Source organism: Electrophorus electricus, chromosome 15, assembly GCF_041902795.1.
Source record: "Electrophorus electricus isolate QZ-2024a chromosome 15, ASM4190279v1, whole genome shotgun sequence".
Lineage (NCBI taxonomy): Eukaryota > Metazoa > Chordata > Actinopteri > Gymnotiformes > Gymnotidae > Electrophorus > Electrophorus electricus.
This window is the reverse complement of record NC_137511.1, coordinates 18,917,408-18,939,031: the sequence shown is the minus strand read 5'-3', so window position 1 is coordinate 18,939,031 and position 21,624 is coordinate 18,917,408. Positions and strand designations below refer to the sequence as shown.

The window sequence follows — 21,624 nt, the reverse complement described above, 5'->3', positions numbered from 1 at the left end:
AATTCGACAAATAGGTGGTGCTTTTGTGGATATTATGAAAACAACAGAGTGCTTTTCAGTTTGAAGTGAGCAAACTAGTTCACATTGCGCTCACTGTTGCAACGAGCAATTCTTTTAAGAGTTTCAGTTCTGAAATGGGTCTGTCCTACTGGATTCACTGTTTTGACATCTGAAGAGGGCAAAGGGATTAATACCTCATCTGTCCTGGTAGGCTTACATTAGTGTGAGGACAGACCGATGCCACCAAATGAGCTCCAGCTACCTGTATATCCCAGTACATGAGATACAGCTTTCAAGAGAAAACTTGCTTGTTATTTCACTGGTGAGCTATTAAGAAGAAAACTGTTGGTTAGGAAGCTCTGAACATTTTTCTCACCTGTGTCCAGAATGATGAGCAGATGAGCCTGTCTAGTCCGGTGGACAGCCAGTTCTTCCGCACACTGCTGGCTGAAGAGGGTGGGAACGTGAAAGAGCTCCTGGATGCTGAGGAGTACCTGGTACCACAGCCGGGCTTCTTCAGCTCACCAGGGCAGAGTTCAGGCAACGGGCCTAGTAGACACCACTCCCACAGGGTCAGACCTGTTTCTCTCTCTCTCTCTCTCTCTCTCTCTCTCTCTCTCTCTCTCTCCCCCTCCCACAGATCAGATTTGCCCCTCTCTCTGTCTGTCTGTCTCTCTCCCAAACCCACAGAGTCAGACTTTCTCTCTCTGTGTGTCTGTCACTTTCTCACTGCCACAAGGTCAGACCTGTAGTTAAACTCTGCAGCAGTCTAGTTCACAAAGAACAGGGCTTTACACACTGTCATACAGTGTTACCTGTCTTGGCAACCATGTAATATTTTCCCCCTTTTCATTTCCCAATCAGAGCACAGATCTGGTTCTGGAGGTGGATGGAATGCCAAGTGGGCGGAGCATGCACTCCTCAGCGAGCACACTGGGGCGTGGCCAGTACCCAACACTAACTGTAGGAGCCACAGCCAATGGAATGTGGGGTGGGGCCCAATACCCCTCGCTAGTCCGGAGCACCTCCTACCGCTCTGCTGGTGGCCACTCAGACTCTGTGTTTTTGGATGGGACCGGGGAGGAGGGCGGGCCTCCCTCCAGCCCCGGACGCTACAGTAAAGATCCCACTTTCCCCACCTACATGGATGGAGACCTGGAGACAGACAGGCCTGTCAGCTACCTGTCTCACACACTGCCCCGGAAGACGCACACGCAGCCAGGTGAGGGTGTATGCACTCACTCCTGTGATCAATTTTGTCCTTTCTTCCCAGTGTCTAGAATCAGTTATAGTGTACTGCTGTTGCTAGTTCTACAGATCACCAAAGAAAAAGTCAGTGAAATATATTCCATGGTTCCTCTCACTTTAGAGTATGTGAACCAGGACGTCCCCTCTGAGCGACCCAGTACGCTGCCCCGTAAAGCGAGAGATAGACGCATGCCCAACGGCCTCTGTACCGGGCACAGCGTGGAGAACCCGGAGTACCTGGTGCCCATGGGCAACACCACACCCACGTTGCCTGCCTTTGACAACCCCTATTACCTGGATATCCTGGCCAGGGCCAAGGTCTCAGCTGGGGTGTCGACAAGCGGCGAGGACCCTGCCCACAGGCACCTGAATGGCTATGTGACCCCCACTGCAGAAAACCCAGAGTACCTGGGGCTAGCAGACACCTGGAGTGGCCAACGAGATTACACCTGAGAGAGAGAGAGAGAGAGAGAGAGAGAGAGAGAGAGAGAGAGAGAGAGAGAGAGAGAGAGAGAGAGAGAGAGAGAGAGAGAGAGAGAGAGAGAGAGAGAGAGAGAGAGAGAGAGAGAGAGAGAGAGAGAGAGAGAGAGAGAGAGAGAGCGAGCGCGCTCTGTAAGCGTGTTTGTATGGCAGGAAATTGTGGTATGAGTGAGTACTTTTTAAATGAGTGAGTGAGTGAGTGAGTGAATAAAAAGCTTTTGGTGCTTTAATGTTTAAGGACACTTGGGTGATACAGCCTACAGGAAACTGTGTCTCCCAACTTAGTACCAAACCACCACAATATTCAATGTAGCATCATGTGTGTGCACTGTTGAGATGTCCACGCTCCATTTAAAGTTGCATGGATGGATTACTGTCAGTCAGTTTTGGCAAAAAGATGCTTGAACTCCTAAAACATTTGTGATGGACACTGTGTATGAGTAAACTGGTACAAGCCAAGTTGATGCTTAAGATGAATGTGGTACGAGCCAATGGGTGTTTTGAGGCCTCAAGAATGAAACACAAAGAATGTAAAAACAACAACACTGGATATGTCTGAAAATAACTACTAGACTCTTTCTTTCTCAAATTATTTTGGATTTTTGATCGTTTCATTTTTTTTCACATCGCAGCTTAATTGTCTTCAGGGTAGGGCTGTGCTTAAATCCATAGGAACTGGATTTTTCACGCAAAATGGAGTCATCTTCAAGGACCTAACGTGAGTCTCACCATTCCTGTGGACATCACACCAGCGCTGAGCACAGTCTGATGGCTAGCACTGGCTGTGTGCAGGCGTCAGACGGAGCTGCAGACCTGTCGTGCAGATGTGTGAGAGAAGCGTACTTGCTGTAGGAGACAGACACTCTGAAGATGCTTCAGCAGATATTTGTGTTTGCTGCAGTCAGTATGGTGCAGTGTGTAGCACGACACCAAGTCTGGTGTGTTTTATTTTTTTTTATTCATCACTACTGAGTCTGTATAAGTTTTTTTTGTTTGTTTGTTTGTTTGTTTGTTTTTTTCCGAATCTTTGAAACATAGTTAGTATGCAGAGGGGATATTTTGTAATATTGGAGTATTTAAACAAAACAAAACTATACTAGAACACAGGCACAAAGCAGACTTGGCACTAAAACACTGGGAAGTATTAACTTCAGATGTGATTTCCCCCTGCTGTGGGCTTGGCGATCAGATGTCCCATGTCGTGGGCGTGTCTTTCTTCCACTCCTCCCTTCAGATCCTGCCTTTCCAGCCTGACCTCTTTGTCAGTCGTGCACATGGACAAGGACGACCCCACATCAAACACGGCTGCATGCTCAATGATCTGACCATGGGAATGCCATCTCATTTCCATGTACGGATTGCAGTGACCCCTGGGCGAGAAACAGTGACGGCATTGTTCCAAATTATGACATATGACTCCTGTTAAAATGGCCGCTCTCTTCGTCCTCTGGTTAGTGTGTCAGCCCTCGTCTTTTCACGTCATTCACAAATTCTATTGCGCTTTTGTTTGCTTGTTTATACCTTTTTGTATAAATAGGGGTGAGATTAAGGACACCAGATAATTCTTTGGGGTGAGGTGGGATTTTTTTTTTTTTTGGCGGGGGGGTGGTTAGGGGGGGGTTGTTGAATATTCATTTATTTAAATGAATGTGTTGTTATCACACTGACTCAAGCTGCAGATGATTAAGGTGAAGAACTGACTGGTATTCATGAACTGAGTCACTGGAAAAAGCCAGTGGAACTCTGTTGCATGTTAAGTGCAACTGACATTAGATAAAAACAATGACTGGTTTGTGTCCCACAGTAAGGGGTTGGGATCAGGCAGGGGTGGTTGTTGAATTTCTGCCTGCTCTTTATGTATAGCCATCAGTGCTAAACATGTTCTTTTGGTTTAAACTTGTGACAAATTCACAAAAGTTAGCAGTAATCTCAAGATGTCATGTTTACACTGTCACCCATCTTGAATGTAGAGCATGATATTCAAATTATATTTTGTCTCTCTACTTGGACAATCTTGAACATTCTTGCTCATAAATGCAAGATAATATGCTTTTCCCCACATATTATCTTGGTGCAGTGATAGTTAGAAGCTGATGTAGATAATCTAAAATCCAGGTTCATCATCCTGAAGAGTCAAGAAGCATATGTTGTAGTGTTATGTGGTGTTAATGCTATACAGTGTCTGGGCTTTGTTCTATGGCCCATTTACAGTGGCATAAGATGACATGGTGAAACTGTAGAATTAATAATAGACCATGAGGTGAATTGATTACCACTGTAGAGGAACTAAAGACAAAGCACACTGAAGGAGTTGTAAAACTGATTTCTCATAGTCATAATTTTAAGAAGTACCTGTATCTTTTTTTTTCTTTTTTTTTTTAATTTCAAGGGGCTTTTTTATTTGTACATTAATTTAGGGCTCCTTGAGTAATCTTAGTGTGAGGTGATGTAGGTTCCTTCTGCTGGGAGGTGATAAATTCTTGTGGTTCAAAAAGAAAGCCACTGTGTTTTGTACCCCTCTGGCTTAAATCTTCAGTCAGAACAGTTTGTAACAACTGGAGGTTAAAATGTTTTTAGAATGGTCTCCAGTATGTAAAAATTTGTAAACAATGTTTGTAATAGGCCTTGTCTAATTTTGTAAACAATATTTGTAACTGGCTAGGTGTGTCTTAAAGTAATACATGGTACGTATTCATTATGTGGTATGTTGTGTTATTTTCTAGTCATTAAAAAAACGATTTTAGAAGTAAAATGTTACGTTTCCAGTGCATTAAAAAAAATTGCCAGTTATGTATGAATAACGAACAAACTTGTAATAACCGGGTATATATTTCAGTCAATCTCATTTATTTCTGGTTTCTATTTTTAGAGAACATTTGAATGACATTTTTATACTTGTCATGAGTAGTGTCCAGTTCATAATCTTGAATACAATGGTGCTAAAATGGGTCATCTTGTTATAACTAGAATGTCTTTGGTTTACGCAATTGTCGAAAACACTTGTCGACTGTCGTGATAGTACACATTTGGCGGCCATTGGATTTACCTTCCGGGGAAACATCGATGCAGCTTCGAGTTCTGAAAAAAGGAAAGCAGTTATTTAAATTCAAGGTAAGCAACAATAGTCTGAGTTATTACTGTATGTTCTTTTAATAATTCATGATAAAGTCATTAGGTAGTCAGCCAGCCACGAAGAGAACACCAAACTGTTTAACTAGCAGCTGGCAAGCTAGCTAGCGTAGCAGTTGTGTTTTTATTTTGCCCGAATAACCAGTGTACCTTAATCTGGGTTAATGGTCTTGTAATTTCATGCTGTGTTTAGATTTTGGATGCAACAAATAGCGATAGTTTTTTAGTTAACGCGTTAACATATCGTTAAGTGTATGTCCAAATAACATTCACCTAACGCTAATGTTTATCCTGGTTTTGTCCTTTAGATTGCTACTTAGCTATCGCTGGTGGGGTTTTTTTTGCAGTTCAGTTTACTGTTTGCAATTTATTTCTAGTTTAGCTGAGCTTCAGACATTAAATAATGTCCCACGGCAAGCGAAAAGAAATCTACAAATACGAGGCGCCATGGACGGTATATGCGATGAACTGGAGTGTCCGACCTGATAAGCGCTTTCGGTTGGCGCTTGGAAGTTTTGTGGAGGAATACAACAATAAGGTAAACCTGTTTTAAAACAGATTGAGATGTTCTTAACCGACTCAGTCTACTTGGTGTGTAAGTCATTTGAGGTACGAGTATGGTATGGTATGCTATGCTATGCGGTATCATGGGTTATTGTGCGTTTTAGTAGATTAATAATAATAATAATAATAATAATAATTCTCGTTCTTTTAATAATTCTCATCCCTCACTTGAACAGGTGCAGATGGTGGGTCTGGAAGAGGAAAGCTCTGAGTTTGTGTGTAGGAATACCTTTGACCACCCATACCCCACAACCAAGATCATGTGGATCCCAGACACTAAAGGAGTTTACCCTGACCTCTTGGCCACCAGTGGCGATTACCTGCGCATCTGGAGGGTACGAGGGCCAGACAGGGATGAAAACATGCTGATTGTTTGCACGATGTTATGTGTGGAGTTTTTCTTGTTTTGTTTGTTTTGCTACTTGCTCCGTTTCTGAACCAGGTGGGCGATACAGACACCAGACTGGAGTGCCTGCTGAACAACAACAAAAACTCAGACTTTTGTGCCCCACTCACATCCTTTGACTGGAATGAGGTCGACCCCAACCTGTTGGGTCAGAGAACGCGCCTTCTCATGTCCACCCTGAAGGGCAGGCATACAGCGCCATTCAAAAGTTTGGATACACCTGACTGAATTTGTGTTTGTATAGTCTTAAAGGCATTTGAACTAATGGCTTCTGCTTAAATTAGTTTTAAAACAAATATAGATAGTGGAGTATGGCTTGTCTAAAGAATAAAAAATCAGTTTAACACAGCATAATCATATATGTGTTGTTTTGTTTTATATGAGGTAGAATGTAGTAAAGAGGAACACAGTAGGTAAGTCCAAACTTTTGACTGGCAGCTCAGCTTTTGATGGGTGTTCACAATTTAAGATTGATGCGGTGTCCAACCCTCCCATTATAAAACATCACTCTTTACAGCCTGATTGTGTCCTGGATCTGTAGGTACCTCAAGCATCGACACCACCTGCACCATCTGGGGTCTGGAGACAGGACAGGTCCTGGGTAGAGTCAACCTAGTGTCAGGCCATGTCAAAACTCAGCTTATTGCTCACGATAAAGAGGCAAGCCATTCACAAAAAATGATGTAAATGGTCAAATATTAACCCAAAAGCATAATGCCTAACAGTGATCTTTGACCGTGTTTACACTTTTTTTTTTCTTGTATCTGGACTGAATCCGAATGAGATTTTATCCAAATGCATTTACACTGCGCAGACAAATGCATCTCAGTCCACATGAAACAACCCAAATATAAATGGCACCTCTTTGCTGGTGTTCGTTAACACGGTTAATAAAAAGTAGAAAGCCATAGGTTTTGTTGCGTGTAATGTTGGGCTTTGGCCATTGCAGGTATATGACATCGCATTCAGCCGTGCGGGGGGTGGCCGGGACATGTTTGCGTCTGTCGGAGCAGACGGTTCAGTGCGCATGTTCGACCTCCGTCACCTGGAACACAGCACCATCATCTATGAGGACCCCCAGCATCTCCCACTGCTCCGTCTCTGTTGGAACAAACAGGACCCCAACTACCTCGCCACCATGGCCATGGACGGCATGGAGGTGTGGGAGAGCCGCGCACACACACACAAACACTGACACGCATACACACACATGCACACACAAACACACACATACTCGCCTAGACCCACCCAAACACGCATACACACACTTGCCTGTTTACTTTACCTTATATAGTGGTAACCTTTTTTGTTTTGAATGTTCTTTCATTCACTCTTTCTCCCAGGTGGTGATCCTAGATGTGCGTGTGCCATGCACTCCAGTGGCTCGGCTGAGTAATCACCGTGCATGTGTGAATGGAATTGCATGGGCTCCACACTCTTCCTGCCACATATGCACAGCAGGTGACTAATGTGTACACACACACACACAGCAGGTGTCTGGGACGCACATGCATCATAAGCATTTAAAGTAAATTAATTTTTATTCCTCTGTGGATACTGATATACATTTTAAATGAACCCGTTTATATCTCGCCATGATGGGTGTCCCTCTGTCCGTTAGCGGATGACCACCAGGCACTGATCTGGGACATCCAGCAGATGCCTCGGGCCATTGAGGACCCCATCCTGGCCTACACGGCTGAGGGCGAGATCAACAACGTGCAGTGGGCCTCCACTCAGCCTGATTGGATTTCCATCTGCTACAACAACTGCCTGGAGATTCTGCGGGTGTGATAGCGGGGCCCATTGGAACCGGGCCGGGCCCGGGAAGTCTCACGGCAGCCGTTTGTACTTACTCCAACGCCACCTCCTTCCTCTGTCGTGTCCCAGCTGGGTGCTGGTGGTTCTCACCTCCCCGTCTCCGCACCGTGTTAAAGGCTGTAAGCTGTGGAGAGCTACACCCAGGTGCAGGCTGTACCCAGACAAACGCACCATCCTGTACGACAGCACAGCTGGTGGACTCTTATCTCCAACGCTCTCTTTTTTTGTATTTATTTTTATTACGTTTTACTTGAAGTAAACATGCTTATGGTTGTACTGTTTTATCTCAGAGATAACTGCCTACTTCGTGTATATGAACCACATGGAATGGGCTTAACTATTGATAAATGTAGGTTGATTCTCTTTAGACGAGCACTTGATTTGTGTTTCCATCTTCTGTCTCTGGCCATGTAAATAGTCAAATCCACAAAATTGTATACTGTTTGTAATGAAAGGCAGCTGCCGTGTAATCCTCCTGTAGTGCTTATATTGCAGTGAAAGTTGCACACTCGGGAGTGCTGACTTTCCTTGTATTCCTCCAGGTTCCTCGCACTAAACGCTGAGGGCCAGCCTGGTTTTACTCAGAGCCAAGTCTAAGCAAAGGACCAGGTTTAAAGACATTTACTGCACTTTCCAAATAGGGTGCAACCCCCAGCCTTCATATCAGAGCCCAGCTGAAGTTCGTCTCAGCTCCTGCTTCACCGTACTCCTGCACTCTTGGTTTAAATGTGACATACAGGCAGAGGGGGGTCTGGAGTTAAAGCAGGTTAAAGCATGCAGTTACAGACCAAGCTCTTTGGCATGTTGAACTATATTCTGTATGGCTTATATTCTGTATGGTTTATTGCTCTTTTCTTATTTGATGTATAGTTTTTGTGTGTGATGGTGTTATATTACCTTTATAGCTGAGCTGTAGATACAGGTTTCTCGTTACTATGTAAAAGGGCCGCAGGCACAAGCTCGACCCTTCCATGTTTCAGACACTGTTCTCTGATGAACATGCTTGCAAAGTGCCTGTGCTTACAAAAGTTACATTTCAGTAGATTACAGCCACACTAAAGCACTTCCATTTCCACACACTTCACACATCAAATTCATTGCTGTTTTTCCCTAACTAATCCATACATGTTTTTTAGGTGATTCTTGTATGCAATGTTCATTACCAGAGATAGCCATGACTTCTCTGCCCTATAAGAAGTGGTACATGTTGTGCTGGTCGGATTTGGTTTAGCAGAGATCTAAATAGTCCTACTGTTCTGTAATGCTGTTTTCATTATTCAAACACAGGTAACATACTTGATGTGATTTGTGAGTTTTATGATGTCATGTTTTTTCCCATCAATTTCATATCTTAACTAAAATAAGTACAGAAGATGAGCAGTGTTCACACACTTTCACTCTAGGAATACAGTATTTTAAAAGTCATTGTAGTTGCTATGGCTTCCATCCATAATATTACAGTAAATGTTTTGCTATTTTAAGTCCGCTATCATTTGGTACTTTTTGTAAATTTGTTCATTTAAAAATTTATTTATTTCCCTGGACCTGCAAATACATCAGGATACTGAAGGTAGAGCATGTGTTCCATGTTTCTTTTGTGTTTCTATATCAGAGTGTTGGTTGGCTGATTTCCCATAACAACAGAAAAGGGAGGGTCTCTCTTGTCCTCTCCTCCAACGAGGATGTGATCATTGAGCAGTGTTTGTGGGAAGCCCCACCCACAATGGGGATGTCAAGGCATTAACGATTATACATGGTGTTACACAATGCAAATTTTTGTCACTACCCCTAAAATGTAGCTTAAGGTGGGGTGGCAGTCTGTTTTATACAACTGATTCAGGGCTGATTGTTTATAGACTACAAAATGCATGGCATTTTTTAAAATTTTTATCATAATATGGCACTAAAAGGGTTAATAATATGTCTATTATTTGTCACTCATTGCAATTCAGTATTTCTAGCAAATAAATATTTAGTGCAAGCTGTGCTTGACTGTGCTATGACTGTATAGTCTGCTTGATGCCAACGGAAGCTTTACTGTAGGTTCATGCTAGCAGGCAACGAGTCGCTGTTTTTGCCCCAAGTTTGTCTCTTTTCTCTCGAGCTTTAGGTTACTGGTGGTGTCGTGTGGGCGTTTACAATTCAGCTTTCAAAAAGCAGATATAATGACTATAATATCTACTATATGTTTCACTGTTTTGTTTTTGCTTTTACATGTATTTACTGAAGACGTACCACAAAGGCTCTTTAGTTGTCTCTTTTTGTCTTTACATGTTGAAGTTTATGGAGCCAGGGGTACCTGTTTTGTCTTGGACTGGGGTGCAGTCAAAGTTAATTGTCCTGACAGTATGGACTTTGTTCAATGAGACTTTGGGCTTGACAGGATGTAGGAGAACCTATAGAACTCTGGTAAATGAGGTTCCATGGTACCCTGATGTGTGAAGTCAGTTATGTTCCATGACATGAATCTTGTGTTTTTCCATGGTTGTTAGTTGATGCATAAGATTGGGTCAGACATGTTTGTGGATTTCTGCCCATCCTGAGGAGGCATTCAAGTTGCCTGGCCATGAGAGGAAATGGCAGAGATATATCACAGTCATCACAACAAGGGTCACATCCTGCTTGGTCTCTAAGGCAACACCCCTCAAGCCGTCTTTCAGTGCCAGCCTTGCCTGAATGCTGCTGAGCAGGGGGTCCGGGGCCTTTGGCATGATCTTTGAATATGGCTGCGCTTCACTCTGCAAAGCTAAAAGGATCAAAGTCAAGATGGACAAATGAATGACGAGCTGTAGAGTCCCACAGGATCTCACAGCACATACATATCTGATGGCATCATGCATTTCAAATCGTGCATAGTGCATTTAAAAATGAAGATTACATGGAAGAAGTTACATAGAAAGGCTGAAGCCTCTTACCTGTATCGTGGTGGTTTTGTTCTTCGGCTAGAGGTGAGGAATCAGGAAAGCAGTTTGAAGCAGTGCTGCTTCACCGGACCCATGTAGGAGGGGCAGGTCTGTGGAGTGGTTGCTAGGTGATACTGAACTGTATACAGCGGGCTCTGGGGTAATCTGCCTATGGAGGATCTGAAGGATCATGTTGATATCTGCAGTTATCGTCATCTCCAGCCTAAGAGATAAAAAGCAATAAGAGTCCAGTGGGAAATGCCTTAAGCCAACCTCGTCTTCATTATTGGTCTCCAACCAGACCTTTACATGACACTTTTATCCAAAGTGACTTACAATTATGAGTGAGCACAACATGAGGGTTAAGGGTCTTGCTCAGGGGCCCAGCAGTGGCAACTTGGCAGTGGTGGGGCTTGAACCAGCACCCTTCCAATTACAAGTCAACTAGAGTTTATTAATCCAGTCCTTGAGGAATCCCCAACCAGGTATTTTAAAGGTTTTTATTCTGTTCCAGCTCCCTGGGCTAGATTGAGAACCTCTGTGCTAAAGGAATTAGGCTCTCTGGCTTTGCTGATTGTGTGTAATAGGGAATCAATGGATTCGTCTGATGAGTCACCTGGAAACTGTTTAGTTAGTCCTTCAGCCAGCTCAGCATAGACTACCAGGTTTACTAAAGTACAGGGACCAAACCACAAAAATAGTCGCTGTTCAATTACTTATGGACTGCACTTTCGTATTATTTTTACCTGCTCAGCTGGCACTATAGTAACTCCAGTATGCAAGCTGACTGGCATGGTTTCTGCAAACACTGTGGGCAGTGCAAAGGACCAGCGATCTAGTACAGTCTAGGTCAATAGGATCCTACAGCAAGAGCTCATTGATGATTTGGAAAATAATTGAGGAACATGGACAGGAGGTTTTGGCAAGGGGGGTAATCCAGGGACAAGCTTGATTGTTGACATCTGTGTCCACTAATGCTTTTTAAACGCTTAAGCCTCCATTAAGTCCATGAACTTCCACTATTATTTCCTACATCTAGTCCTAGATTTCTCATGTACTGCTTGGTTTAGTGTTTTACTTATTGTAAGGGTTTGGAAAGCTCACATGAACTGTAGGCCTACCCGGGTGTCCTCTGCTAAGATCCACGCTCATCCTGGAAGTACTGTTTGGTGGTATGAGCTGTACAACACATGGGGGAGTCCTGGGGGTGTTCTTTGAGAGTGTAGATTTGGCTGTGGGTGACCACTGGTTTGTTAAGATCCTCAGTTGACTGAGATATGGGGAATCCACAGCTGCACAGGTCTATCCAGTGGGCATGAGGACCACATGGGTAGAAACCCAGACCTGTACCCAGCTGATCCGTACAGGAGTCATCCTGATCCATCCCATTTTATTCCCTCATACACAAACAAGTATGGATGTGTTAGTTCCTGGCTGCATCTGATGGCAAGGATACTTAACTGTGAATCCTTTTTTATCATGAAGCTTTACTGTCATCATGTGACTCATTGTCTGCTCACTTGGCCTGTTGCATCTGTCCAGCAAGTTTCTGCAGTGTCTGAGCTGACTGGCATGGTAACCACAGTCAGAGTCTGCATTGTGCATTATGTGGAGAACCGGATCTACCTGATTGCACTGGAGGTGTTTGTATTTGAATGAAGATAAGAATGTAGATAGGGTAGTATGTGGCACCTTTCAGAATGCTCATATCTTGTGTCTCAAGCATGTAGCATTTGAGTGTGGGTGTGATTACTTACCTGAGGTTGAAGGTGATCTCTAGGTTCCTCCAGGTTTCAGTGAAAGCAGGGTACATGTCTAGCACCCACAAGAGGTTGTGAAGGTCACAGTAAGTGAGTGTCCTCACATCACCATTGCAGTGTTGCATAGAGGTTTATGGGCTCACCAAAAATTTAGTTTTTCTCTGCATAGAAAGCATGTAGGATTTACGACTTGCATCAGACTGACAAGTCTGTGTTATTACTGGTCAAGAACTGGAACCTTTGGCCTTATCAACAGGTTGATACAGTGTACCCCAGTTACATATACTGATTAACAACAGCATAATCAATTATTTCAAGCTTTATCCTGCAGGTTCCAGCCTATTATAATGTTAAATAGCCCTTGTGGTGTCTGTTGTCAGCCAGAGGAGGATGGGCCCCCTCTTTGAGTCTTGGTTCCTCTCAAGGTTTCTTCCTAATGCTCTAGGGAGTTTTCACCCTTGGCTTGTTCACTGGGGGCTTGGACTCGGATATTTGTAAAGCTGCTTTGCTTCACTGTCCTTTTAAACAGCCATTTCAAATTCAGCTCAAGGTTCCATACCCTTGTTCCCTCTTTTACCATTTTTGCATTTTAACTGAACAATGATAGTGAACAAAGATCAACCATCGAGTGCCAATGATGTTGTGCTCACCCAATAAGACAACTTGTAGGTATACCTGGATGGAGCAACAGGAGATGAAGCACAGGGTAGTGAGCATGTTGCCGTGATACCAGAGGGTGTCGCCCGGTGGGGGATTGAAGGTTCTGAAGTGCATGGTGAGTGCTCTCAGGCAGGCTTTGCTGACCCGATGGAAGGCCTTGCAATATTGAAACAAGTTGCGGTTTCAATGCAGACTGTTATGAGCCTGCAGGTACTCAGAAAAACATTACCTGCAATATGTTGTTTTCACAGCTGTTGACAGTCAGCAGGTCACCAGAAATACATCTTGACTGCTATGTATGAAATCAGTTATTTTACTGCCTCAAGATCATCTCTGTATCTATCTAGCAATACATATCACAGGATCCATTTCCTTTACAGTCCTCTGACGTAGCACTTATGTTGCTATCAATCAGGTTTGTCATTTATGTGTATTTGTGTGTTCGTCCTTTACTGCATTCATATTGATTATGTTAGTGTAGAACCAGGCATGTTGGAAATACTCCTCCAACTGCTTCAAGCCTGTGGTTATCTGGTGGAAGGTGCTGTAACGTGAAGCAGCTGTGTGTAGTAGTAGTAGTAGTAGTGGTGGTGTAGTGCATGATTCCGGAATAAAATTGCAGTACAATTGTGGAGACATGCCCAAATATGCTGGCATATATAAGGGCTGGAAGAACAGGGATTTAGTTTCACACATGCCACCATATGACCGAACAGGATATAGCTTCACACATGCCCCCATATGACCAACAGGGGTATAGAATAACACATGCCCCCATATGACCAACAGGGATATAGAATAACACATGCCCCCATATGACCAACAGGGATATAGAATAACACATGCCCCCATATGACCAACAGGGATATAGAATAACACATGCCCCCGTATGACCACCAGGGACAGAGCATCACATATGCATTACAATGACCTCTAAAAATGAATCATTTCAAGTTTCAGCTGCTATTGGTCCTTCAAATTAAGATTGCAATATTATCCTATACTGTTTGAAATTTACAAAATGCTGAGGAAGAGAATATTAAGAAAGCTGATGTTTGGAAAGAATATTAGCATACCAGATATAAGGATGGTTGAAAGGTGTGCGGCTATGGGCTGGTAGCTGGATGCTATGTGTTGCAATTGGAGAGAAGGAGTTGGAAGTATGAGGAATGACTTACAGCCAATGAGCATGATACAGATGGAAAACAGCTTCTAGGAGTTAGTACTGGGTGAGACGTTCAGAAAGCCCACACTGGTTAGGCTACTGAAGGTGAAGTAAAGTGCTGTAATGTATCGTTGCATCATTGCAATGCCTCCCCAGTTGCTCAGCCAGGTTGTCCAACCAGTCTGTTTTCATGTAGGGCCTTGGCACGTGGCCGATTGCATACCAGATACAGTTTACGAACAGCACAAACGTGCACACGAGCAAGAAGAGGACCATAATCAGAGTACCTATCTAACTTCTTGGCCAGACAGACCAACCACCGGGCAGTCTTGAGAAGACCAGTCAGAGTGGTTGGTGTCTGAATTTAGAATGACAATAAGTATTATTACACTGTGTTCACAATTATTAGGCATGAGAGCATTTTCAAAGTCCAAGCTGTATAAACCTGAATGCTTATTTGATTTAAGCATATCAGACGATGTGTATTTGTGTAATGAGGGTTAGGTTTAGGGTTAGGGTTAGTTAGTTACTTATTGAGGGAGGTTTGTGGCCTAAGGAGATCAACTCCCTTTATCAAGATGTGTAATTATTAGGCAGCTTCTTTTCCTCAGGAAAAATGGGCCAAAAAAAAGAGATTTAACTAACTCTGAAAAGTCAAAAATTGTAAAAAGTCTTTCAGAGGGATGCAGCACTCTTAAAATTGCTAAGATATTGGGGCGTGATCACAGAACCATCAACCATTTTGTTGCAAATAGTTAACAGGGTCATAAGAAATGTGTTCAGAAAAAAGACACAAATTAACTGCCAAAGATTCAGGAAGAATCAAACATGAAGCGACCGGGAACTCATTATCCTCCAGTGCTGTCATAGTGCAGACCTGCAACCTTCCTGGAGTGCCCAGAAGTACAAGATGTTCAGAGACATGGCCAAGGTGAGGAAGGCTGAAACCTGACCACCACTGAACAAGACACATGATGTGAAACATAAAGACTGGGCCAAGAAATATCTGAAGACAGATTTTTCAAAGGTTTTATGGACTGATGAAATGATATTGACTCTCTCTCTCTCACAAGAGTGACAGATGCCAGCAAGGTGGAGTACTGCTATGGGCTGGTATTATTAAAAATGAGCTAGTCGGACCTTTTCAGGTTGAAGATGGACTCAAAATCAACTCCCAAACCTACTGCCAGTTTTTAGAACACACTTTCTTCAAGCAGTGGTACAGTGGTGCATCTTTCAAGAAGACCATGATTTCTATGAAGGACAATGCTCCATCACATGCATAGTCCACTGTGTGGCTAGCCAGTAAAGGCCTTAAAGATGAAAGAATGACATAGCCCCTTCCTCACCTGAACTAAACTCTATTGAGAACTTGTGAGCCCTTCTTAAACAGGAGATTTACACTGAAGGAAAACAGTACAGCTGTGAACAGTGTCTGGTAGGCTGTGGTTGCTGCTGCACAAAAAGTTAATTGTCAACAGATTAAGAAACTGACAGACTCCATGAATGGAAGGCTTATGACTCTTATTGAAAAGAAGGGTGGCTATATTGGTCACTGATTTTTTTTTCTTGAAATGTCAGAAATGTACATTTTGAGTTGTTTGTTTACTATTCTCACTTTAACAGATGAAAATAACAAGTGAGATGGGAAAATTTCAGTTTTTCCCTTAGTTGCATAATAATTCTTCACACATAGATATTCTCCTAAGAAAGCCAAAACTTCACTTTTACTTTCTTAAATATTCAGGTTTTAGGTTTATTAACATTTTGGATTGACCAAGAGCAAGGTAGCTGTTTGATAATAAAATGACTCCCCCAAACTACAACTTGCCTAATAATTGTGCACACAGTGTAGAAAGGAAGAAGTGTTTACTAGAGTTTGATTATAATTCCTTTTTTTGTCTATAGATTATGTTTTGCCATCTATCTTGGTAGATGTACATTATCTTCTGCTATAGATTTTGTAGGTCCCAGTTAGATATGTGAAGGTGTATCCTACACTGATAACAATACCTTGCTACTGTTCAGATGCTTTCACATTGCTTTCACCCAGACTTGAAGACAAGCAGGTCAAAAGGAGCTGCGGCCACAGTGTCCATGAGGAACCAGCCTTTGCACCGCGATGTGCCTTGGGTGCGTCGCCAACTCGTTGTTGCGGTTGACACACATTGTGCAGAAGTTGATCGCAATGTCCTCCACGAACAACATGTCCATGATAACGTTGGCCGCAATGAGCGGGCTGCTCATCTTTCAGCCTGTTCAGGAGGACCATGGCAGAGTATTGGGTGAAGACGTCAGTGCGAAGCACCAGTAATGGGCTGATCCAGTCCCGCACCACCTTAAACACACCTTGATGCAGAATGGTCTGCTTAGAGCTTGTTCTCAGGAAGCACTTTGGCACCTAGAGACATCACCTGTGGTAAGAGAGATGGATAACCAGATTGAGGATATTAGAATATCTTAAACAAACATGTTAATATAGCTAGCACTAAATAGAAGCTTCTACCCGCATGATATCATTTCCATAATGCTGCTAACTCTTTGCTATTTGGCAACTGGGTTTCCTTCATGGATATCAATCAGTTAGCTTTTTTTTTTTTTTTGGCAAAACTGCTTCATTAATATGTATCAGCGTACATATTAGTACATAGAGCCCACATTTGTGCTTTGGAAGCACAAACCTAGGAAGGATGATTTAACGTGTTTTCTGACTCTAGTAGTGTCAGTGTGAGAAGTGAGTGAATCTTAAGTCTGAACACTTTTGGGAATTATTTGATGCTCATGGATGGTAGGCATGGTTGGTGTTGTGATTTAATGAAGGAACATGCTTTTCTATGGCACAACAAACCACACCTCCATGGAGACCTTCCAAACAGTTTACCCCAAGGGTAATTAAATTATTGTTGAGTATTACTAAAAGGTTAAGCAATCTGTCTAGTATTCATTAACTAATCATATTAAGGCTTGACTTAGTAATCATTAGATAACCATAATAATGATAAATAATTTAGAATTTTAAGCAAAATGTATTACACAGAATATTTCTTATTATATGATTTATGAGTACTATTTATTAAAGAACTTTATTGTAATATTATGGCAATAGGCTATTTAAATACAATGTGATATAAACACAAAATGGAGCCAACTGTAATATGGCTCAGACCCAGGTCAGCTAAGTGATGACACCAACAGCCTACTGGGTGAGCTACCACGCTTTAATGATGGTGGGCCTGTGTGCAAAACAGTTAGACCTAAGAACAGGTAAAACAAGAGGAAAAAAAAAAAAAGGTGGGAAGTTGAACCCCAGCTGCTTTGCTGCGAGGCAAGCAAACTCCTGCTAGACTACAGCAGCCATCAAATCAACCTTCGCGTATATCGCATTTCAAAGAAATGGAGGATGACAAAATGAAAGGAAAAACTAAACCACCATGCTGAGCATGGAAAAAGGGAGAACAAAGGATGCCACGGGAAGAATGGCAGCCTCGATGCAGTGAGGAAAACCAAACTAAAACTTCCCAAACAAAACCAGAAAACAGGAAGGAACTTTAATGGCTAAGGGGAGCCTTGGGAGCGAGACAGACTTGAGAGGGAAAACTGGAGAAGGGAGGGGACATATAAAAACACAGATGTAGTTTTGCAGAGCAGAAGAGAGGTGTAGCACAAGGGCACACAGATCTCAATACCCAAAGTTACCGGCTAGGAGCTTGGCAAAGTCCCATCACTGAGGGACTGGGTCAGTGGGCTTATATAGATCTAGCCCAGCTGTTGGACATCAAGCTTGATTAGTAGTGTGCCTGACTCGAGGCCTCCCTCTGGTGGCTGGAGGGGGCCTTGGCCTGGTGCCAACCCTTACAACCCCCCCCCCCCTCCCCCCCAGAAGGGGTGGCTCCAAGGTCAGCCACACGATCCTGCCGAAAAGCCCGAATGAGTTCACGGTCCAGGATGTGACGTAAGGGGACCCAGGACCACTCCTCAGGCCGGTATCCCTGCCAGTCCACCTAATACTGGACTCCATCACAAACCTGCAGGACATCCAAGAGATGCTTGACTGTGTACGCTGGTGCACCATCCACCATGCGCAGACCCGGCCGGTCAGAGAGGCCCACCCGACACAATACAGGCTTAAGGTGAGACAGGTGGAAAGTGGGGTGGACCCGCAATGATGGGGGAATAACAAACAGGGTTTATGCAGCAAAGGACTTTGAATGGCTGGATGTACTGAGGAGCGAGTTTGCGAGGATAACCACACAAAGCCAAACCCGCTGTCCAGGCCGATAAGTCAGCGTTGGTCGCTGTCTCTTGTTGGCATAATGCTTTTGAGCAGCGGCAGCAGACAAAATAGCCCTGCATGCCTTTTGCCAGGCTAAGCGGCAGAGCCTGACTGTCTGCTTAGAAGACCGAACATCCACATCGGCCACTCGGTTGGGAAACATGGGCGGAGCATACCCAAATTGGCACTCGAATGGTGACATGCCTAAGGAGGAGTGCCACAGGGTGTTGTGGGCAAACTCTGCCCATAATAGGTGCTCAGACCAAGAGGATGGACAGGAAGAGGCCAGACAGTGGAGGGTGTGCTCCAAGTCCTGGTTAACCCTCTTGGTCTGGCCATTGCAGTTTTGGCAGTGCAAAGAAGCGGCTGGCCTTGGAGAACCTGTCCACGACCACCAAAATCACCATGTTGTCCCTTGATGGGGGCAGCCCTGTGATAAAATCGAGCGAGAGGTGAGACCAAGGGACAGCGAAGGGATAGCCAATGGGTGCAACAGAACAGCAGGCCTTGTCCTGGGGTCCTTGAACTGAGCACAGGTGTGACAGGAGTTCACAAATGCTCAGACGTCGGGTTCTATGCGGGGCCACCAAAACTGCAGACGGAAAAACTTGAGCGTCCGGGTGACTCCTGGGTGCACTGAAAAGGGAGATGCATGTACATACAACTGCCCCGGACGGCCTCCACCCGGGTCTGGTTCAGCAAGGAGGGCCTGACATACTGCCTTCTCAACTCCCCACTGGATTGGTGCTATGACGCGGGCCCTGGGTATAACGGTCGAGGGTGGAGCAGAAGGTAGCAAGGATTCCCACAGGCAGGAGAGGGCATCTGGTTTAGCGTTCTTAGTGCCCAGCCGGTATGAGAAAGTGAAGTCAAACCGGGTAAAGAATGGTCCCCATCTGGCCTGGTGTGGATGAAGTCGCTTGGCCTGCTGTATGTAGACCAAGTTCTTGTGGTCCGTACAGACCAGGAAGGCGTGTTTTGCCCCCTCCAGCCAGTGCCTCCACTCCTTGAGCGCAAGCTTGACCACCAGTAATTCACGGTTGCCCATGTCGTAGTTCCTTTCTGCAGGAGACAGACGTCAAGAGAAGTAAGCACATGGATACAGTTTTTTGTCCTCTCCTAACCGCTGGGACAGAACAGCACCAACACCCACCTCAGATGCGTCTACCGCAACAATAAATGGAAGCTCTGCATCAGGGAGCTGAAGAATAGGAGCAGTGATTAGATGGCACTCTAGTTCCTCGAATGCCTGCTGGGCTTTGGTGGACCAGCAGAATGACCAGACGCCTTCCTGGTCAACGCAATCAGTGGGGCTGCAACCATGCAAAACTTCCTAATGAACCTGGGGGATTCGAGACAGGTACGGACCACTCATGACCAGCACCAGACTGAGGCTTGGATGGCTGCAGCCAGGAGGTCTTACATGTTGGACCCCAAGACAGCTTAGCCAGTCTACATGAGGATTATGTCACTGAAGCCATGGGTACCCCAAAATCAGTTGCAAGTCAGGAGCATGGATAATAAACAGTGCAATCTGTTCGGTGTGTGGGCCGACTCGCAACATGACTGGACGGGTCTGATGACTAACAACCCCTGGCTCAAGGGACCAGCTATCAATGGCAGCAATGGAAAGGGCAGGGCTAACTTGTTGGCTAACCCAGCCATATTAGCAAAAAGGGACCCTGTTACACAAGTGCCTGAAATGAGCAATATAACCAGAAAACTGCTCAAACTTGTGTTATTTAGCTAACATAAACTTATAATGCAAAACCAAAATCACACAACTCACATTTAGTTTTATGAACTGGGGAGCAGGAAAAGAGAAACAATAGGGAGAAAGAGTGAAAGAAGATGCAGAACAGGTGAAAGCAGTAGGAGAGAGAAAGAAAGAGAGAGTGTGTGTATGTGTGTGTGTAAAACAGTGAAGGGAATGAAGTACTAGAACGGAGGAGGATGAGCCTTTTTAAAAAAGCACATGAACAATTCTGCCCATAGGACTGACTGGCAATCGGAGGGGGTGAACTGCCCCCTTAATTCTGTGTGTGAACCAGCACAACAGAAGCCCCCCTGCACAATGAACAGAGGCTGAGATTTTTTTCAACACTAACTTGACAAGTGAGGAATTAGTACTGACTAGAGTCTGGAAATCCATCAGGTTTGGTATTACTACAAGAGCAGGAGACATTTTCCCTCTTCAAAGAAGTGCCATCTCCTCCAGCCAGCCAGGGTTCTGCTCTTCTCCTTCATGTTCAGTGTAATGGAGGGCACTGTCACATTACCAAGCAGGGGTAGAGAGGAATGCTCCCACAATGCTGCCCAAACATTTAGAGCTTTCCATGTTCATACAGCTCCCTGCTTTGACCGTATCAACAGTGGAGATTGCACCAACTAGTAGGTCACAACACACACACTCTTGAGGTCCAAGTGGTTACACCGATAGGCCCCACCTGTGCTTGTGAACTGGACCACTGGAGGGGACAGACATATGAGGTTGACAGACAAGGAGAGACAAACGGTCATATTGTGACCCAAGACCATAGTGTCCAGTGACTAGATGCAATCTCAAGAAAGTATGTGATCTGAGCAGAGACAATGGAATGTAAGAAGCATCTATCCTGGAGAGAGAGAGAGAAAAAGAGATATACAAAGAAATTGAGAGAAAAGAGAAAGATGAGAGAGACAGAAAGATGGAGAGAGATGAAGAGAGAAGGTATAGATGCAGATATTCAGATTAATGTTGTCACATTGCAGTGTCTCCATGGAGAGGACCTGACCTGACGTCATGCACACACGTGCTAGCATGTGTGTGGATGCTTTCTGGGGCAGGCTATCATTTCCCTGGAACTGAAGACTCACGGATCTGTGCACTAACAATTTTTTTCATTGCCATTGATGTCAACCGCATTGCTGTCTGTGTGCAGCCTATACACAGACACCCCACAACCTGTGCCTGAGAAGGTCCTGGACATTGCTGAGAGATTCCAGTGATGACAAAGGGCATTGGTGCTAAAAGCAAGGCTTGTTTTAATGCCAGATCAATTCTGGATACAACGTGTTCCATTCTGAACTAGATAAAGAGGCTTATATACAATTAAATGAACTCGTAAATGAGCTGTCTCAGTACCCAGCACACAGCATTTGCTGAATCAACACTCCTCTCTTCTGTTCCTTCTACTGCACATTTCGATTATTCTAAGTATCATAAGTGTGACACA

At 44.1% G+C, this 21,624-nt stretch overlaps 3 protein-coding genes across 5 annotated transcripts in view; 2 read left to right on the top strand and 1 right to left on the bottom strand.

Moving 5' to 3' along the window:
• erbb2 (erb-b2 receptor tyrosine kinase 2) overlaps positions 1-4,480 on the top strand; it is a 29,958-nt gene extending 25,478 nt beyond the window's left edge. The window contains exons 25-27 of the mRNA XM_035533421.2: positions 387-572; positions 865-1,222; positions 1,370-4,480. Coding sequence (XP_035389314.2) covers positions 387-572; positions 865-1,222; positions 1,370-1,701 — 876 coding nt within the window. The 3' untranslated portion in view covers positions 1,702-4,480. The remainder of the gene's footprint in view (positions 1-386; positions 573-864; positions 1,223-1,369) is intronic.
• A 200-nt stretch (positions 4,481-4,680) lies between these two features.
• LOC113576867 (DDB1- and CUL4-associated factor 7-like) lies at positions 4,681-9,629 on the top strand. 3 transcript variants are annotated; one of them, XM_035533433.2, is made up of 8 exons: positions 4,681-4,839; positions 5,166-5,395; positions 5,598-5,756; positions 5,864-5,975; positions 6,369-6,487; positions 6,777-6,986; positions 7,171-7,288; positions 7,449-9,629. In XM_035533433.2, the coding sequence occupies exons 2-8, from the start codon at positions 5,261-5,263 to the stop codon at positions 7,619-7,621; spliced, it is 1,026 nt and encodes a 341-aa protein (XP_035389326.1). In that variant the 5' UTR covers positions 4,681-4,839; positions 5,166-5,260; the 3' UTR covers positions 7,622-9,629. The 3 variants fall into 3 exon arrangements, with proteins under 3 accessions (XP_035389326.1, XP_026865008.1, XP_035389327.1); XM_027009207.3 differs by having other exon boundaries at positions 4,682-4,839; positions 5,235-5,395; XM_035533434.2 differs by having other exon boundaries at positions 4,722-4,839; positions 5,240-5,395.
• kcnh6b (potassium voltage-gated channel, subfamily H (eag-related), member 6b) lies at positions 7,680-13,085 on the bottom strand. Its single transcript, XM_081698031.1, is given in 9 exon segments — positions 7,680-7,799; positions 10,264-10,394; positions 10,638-10,774; positions 11,630-11,749; positions 11,751-11,948; positions 12,068-12,177; positions 12,305-12,431; positions 12,433-12,472; positions 12,962-13,085. Coding segments are annotated over 9 exon segments (1,107 nt in total).
• Positions 13,086-21,624: the final 8,539 nt, after the last annotated feature.

Bases quoted from the DNA above. Each gene is read 5' to 3' on its own strand.
- LOC113576867 (XM_035533433.2), top strand. From the start codon at position 5,261: ATGTCCCACGGCAAGCGAAAAGAAATCTACAAATACGAGGCGCCATGG. The intron at 5,976-6,368 runs GTCAGAGAACGC...CTGGATCTGTAG, and splicing joins GGTCGACCCCAACCTGTTGG to GTACCTCAAGCATCGACACC. The intron at 6,987-7,170 runs GTGTGGGAGAGC...TCTTTCTCCCAG, and splicing joins TGGCCATGGACGGCATGGAG to GTGGTGATCCTAGATGTGCG.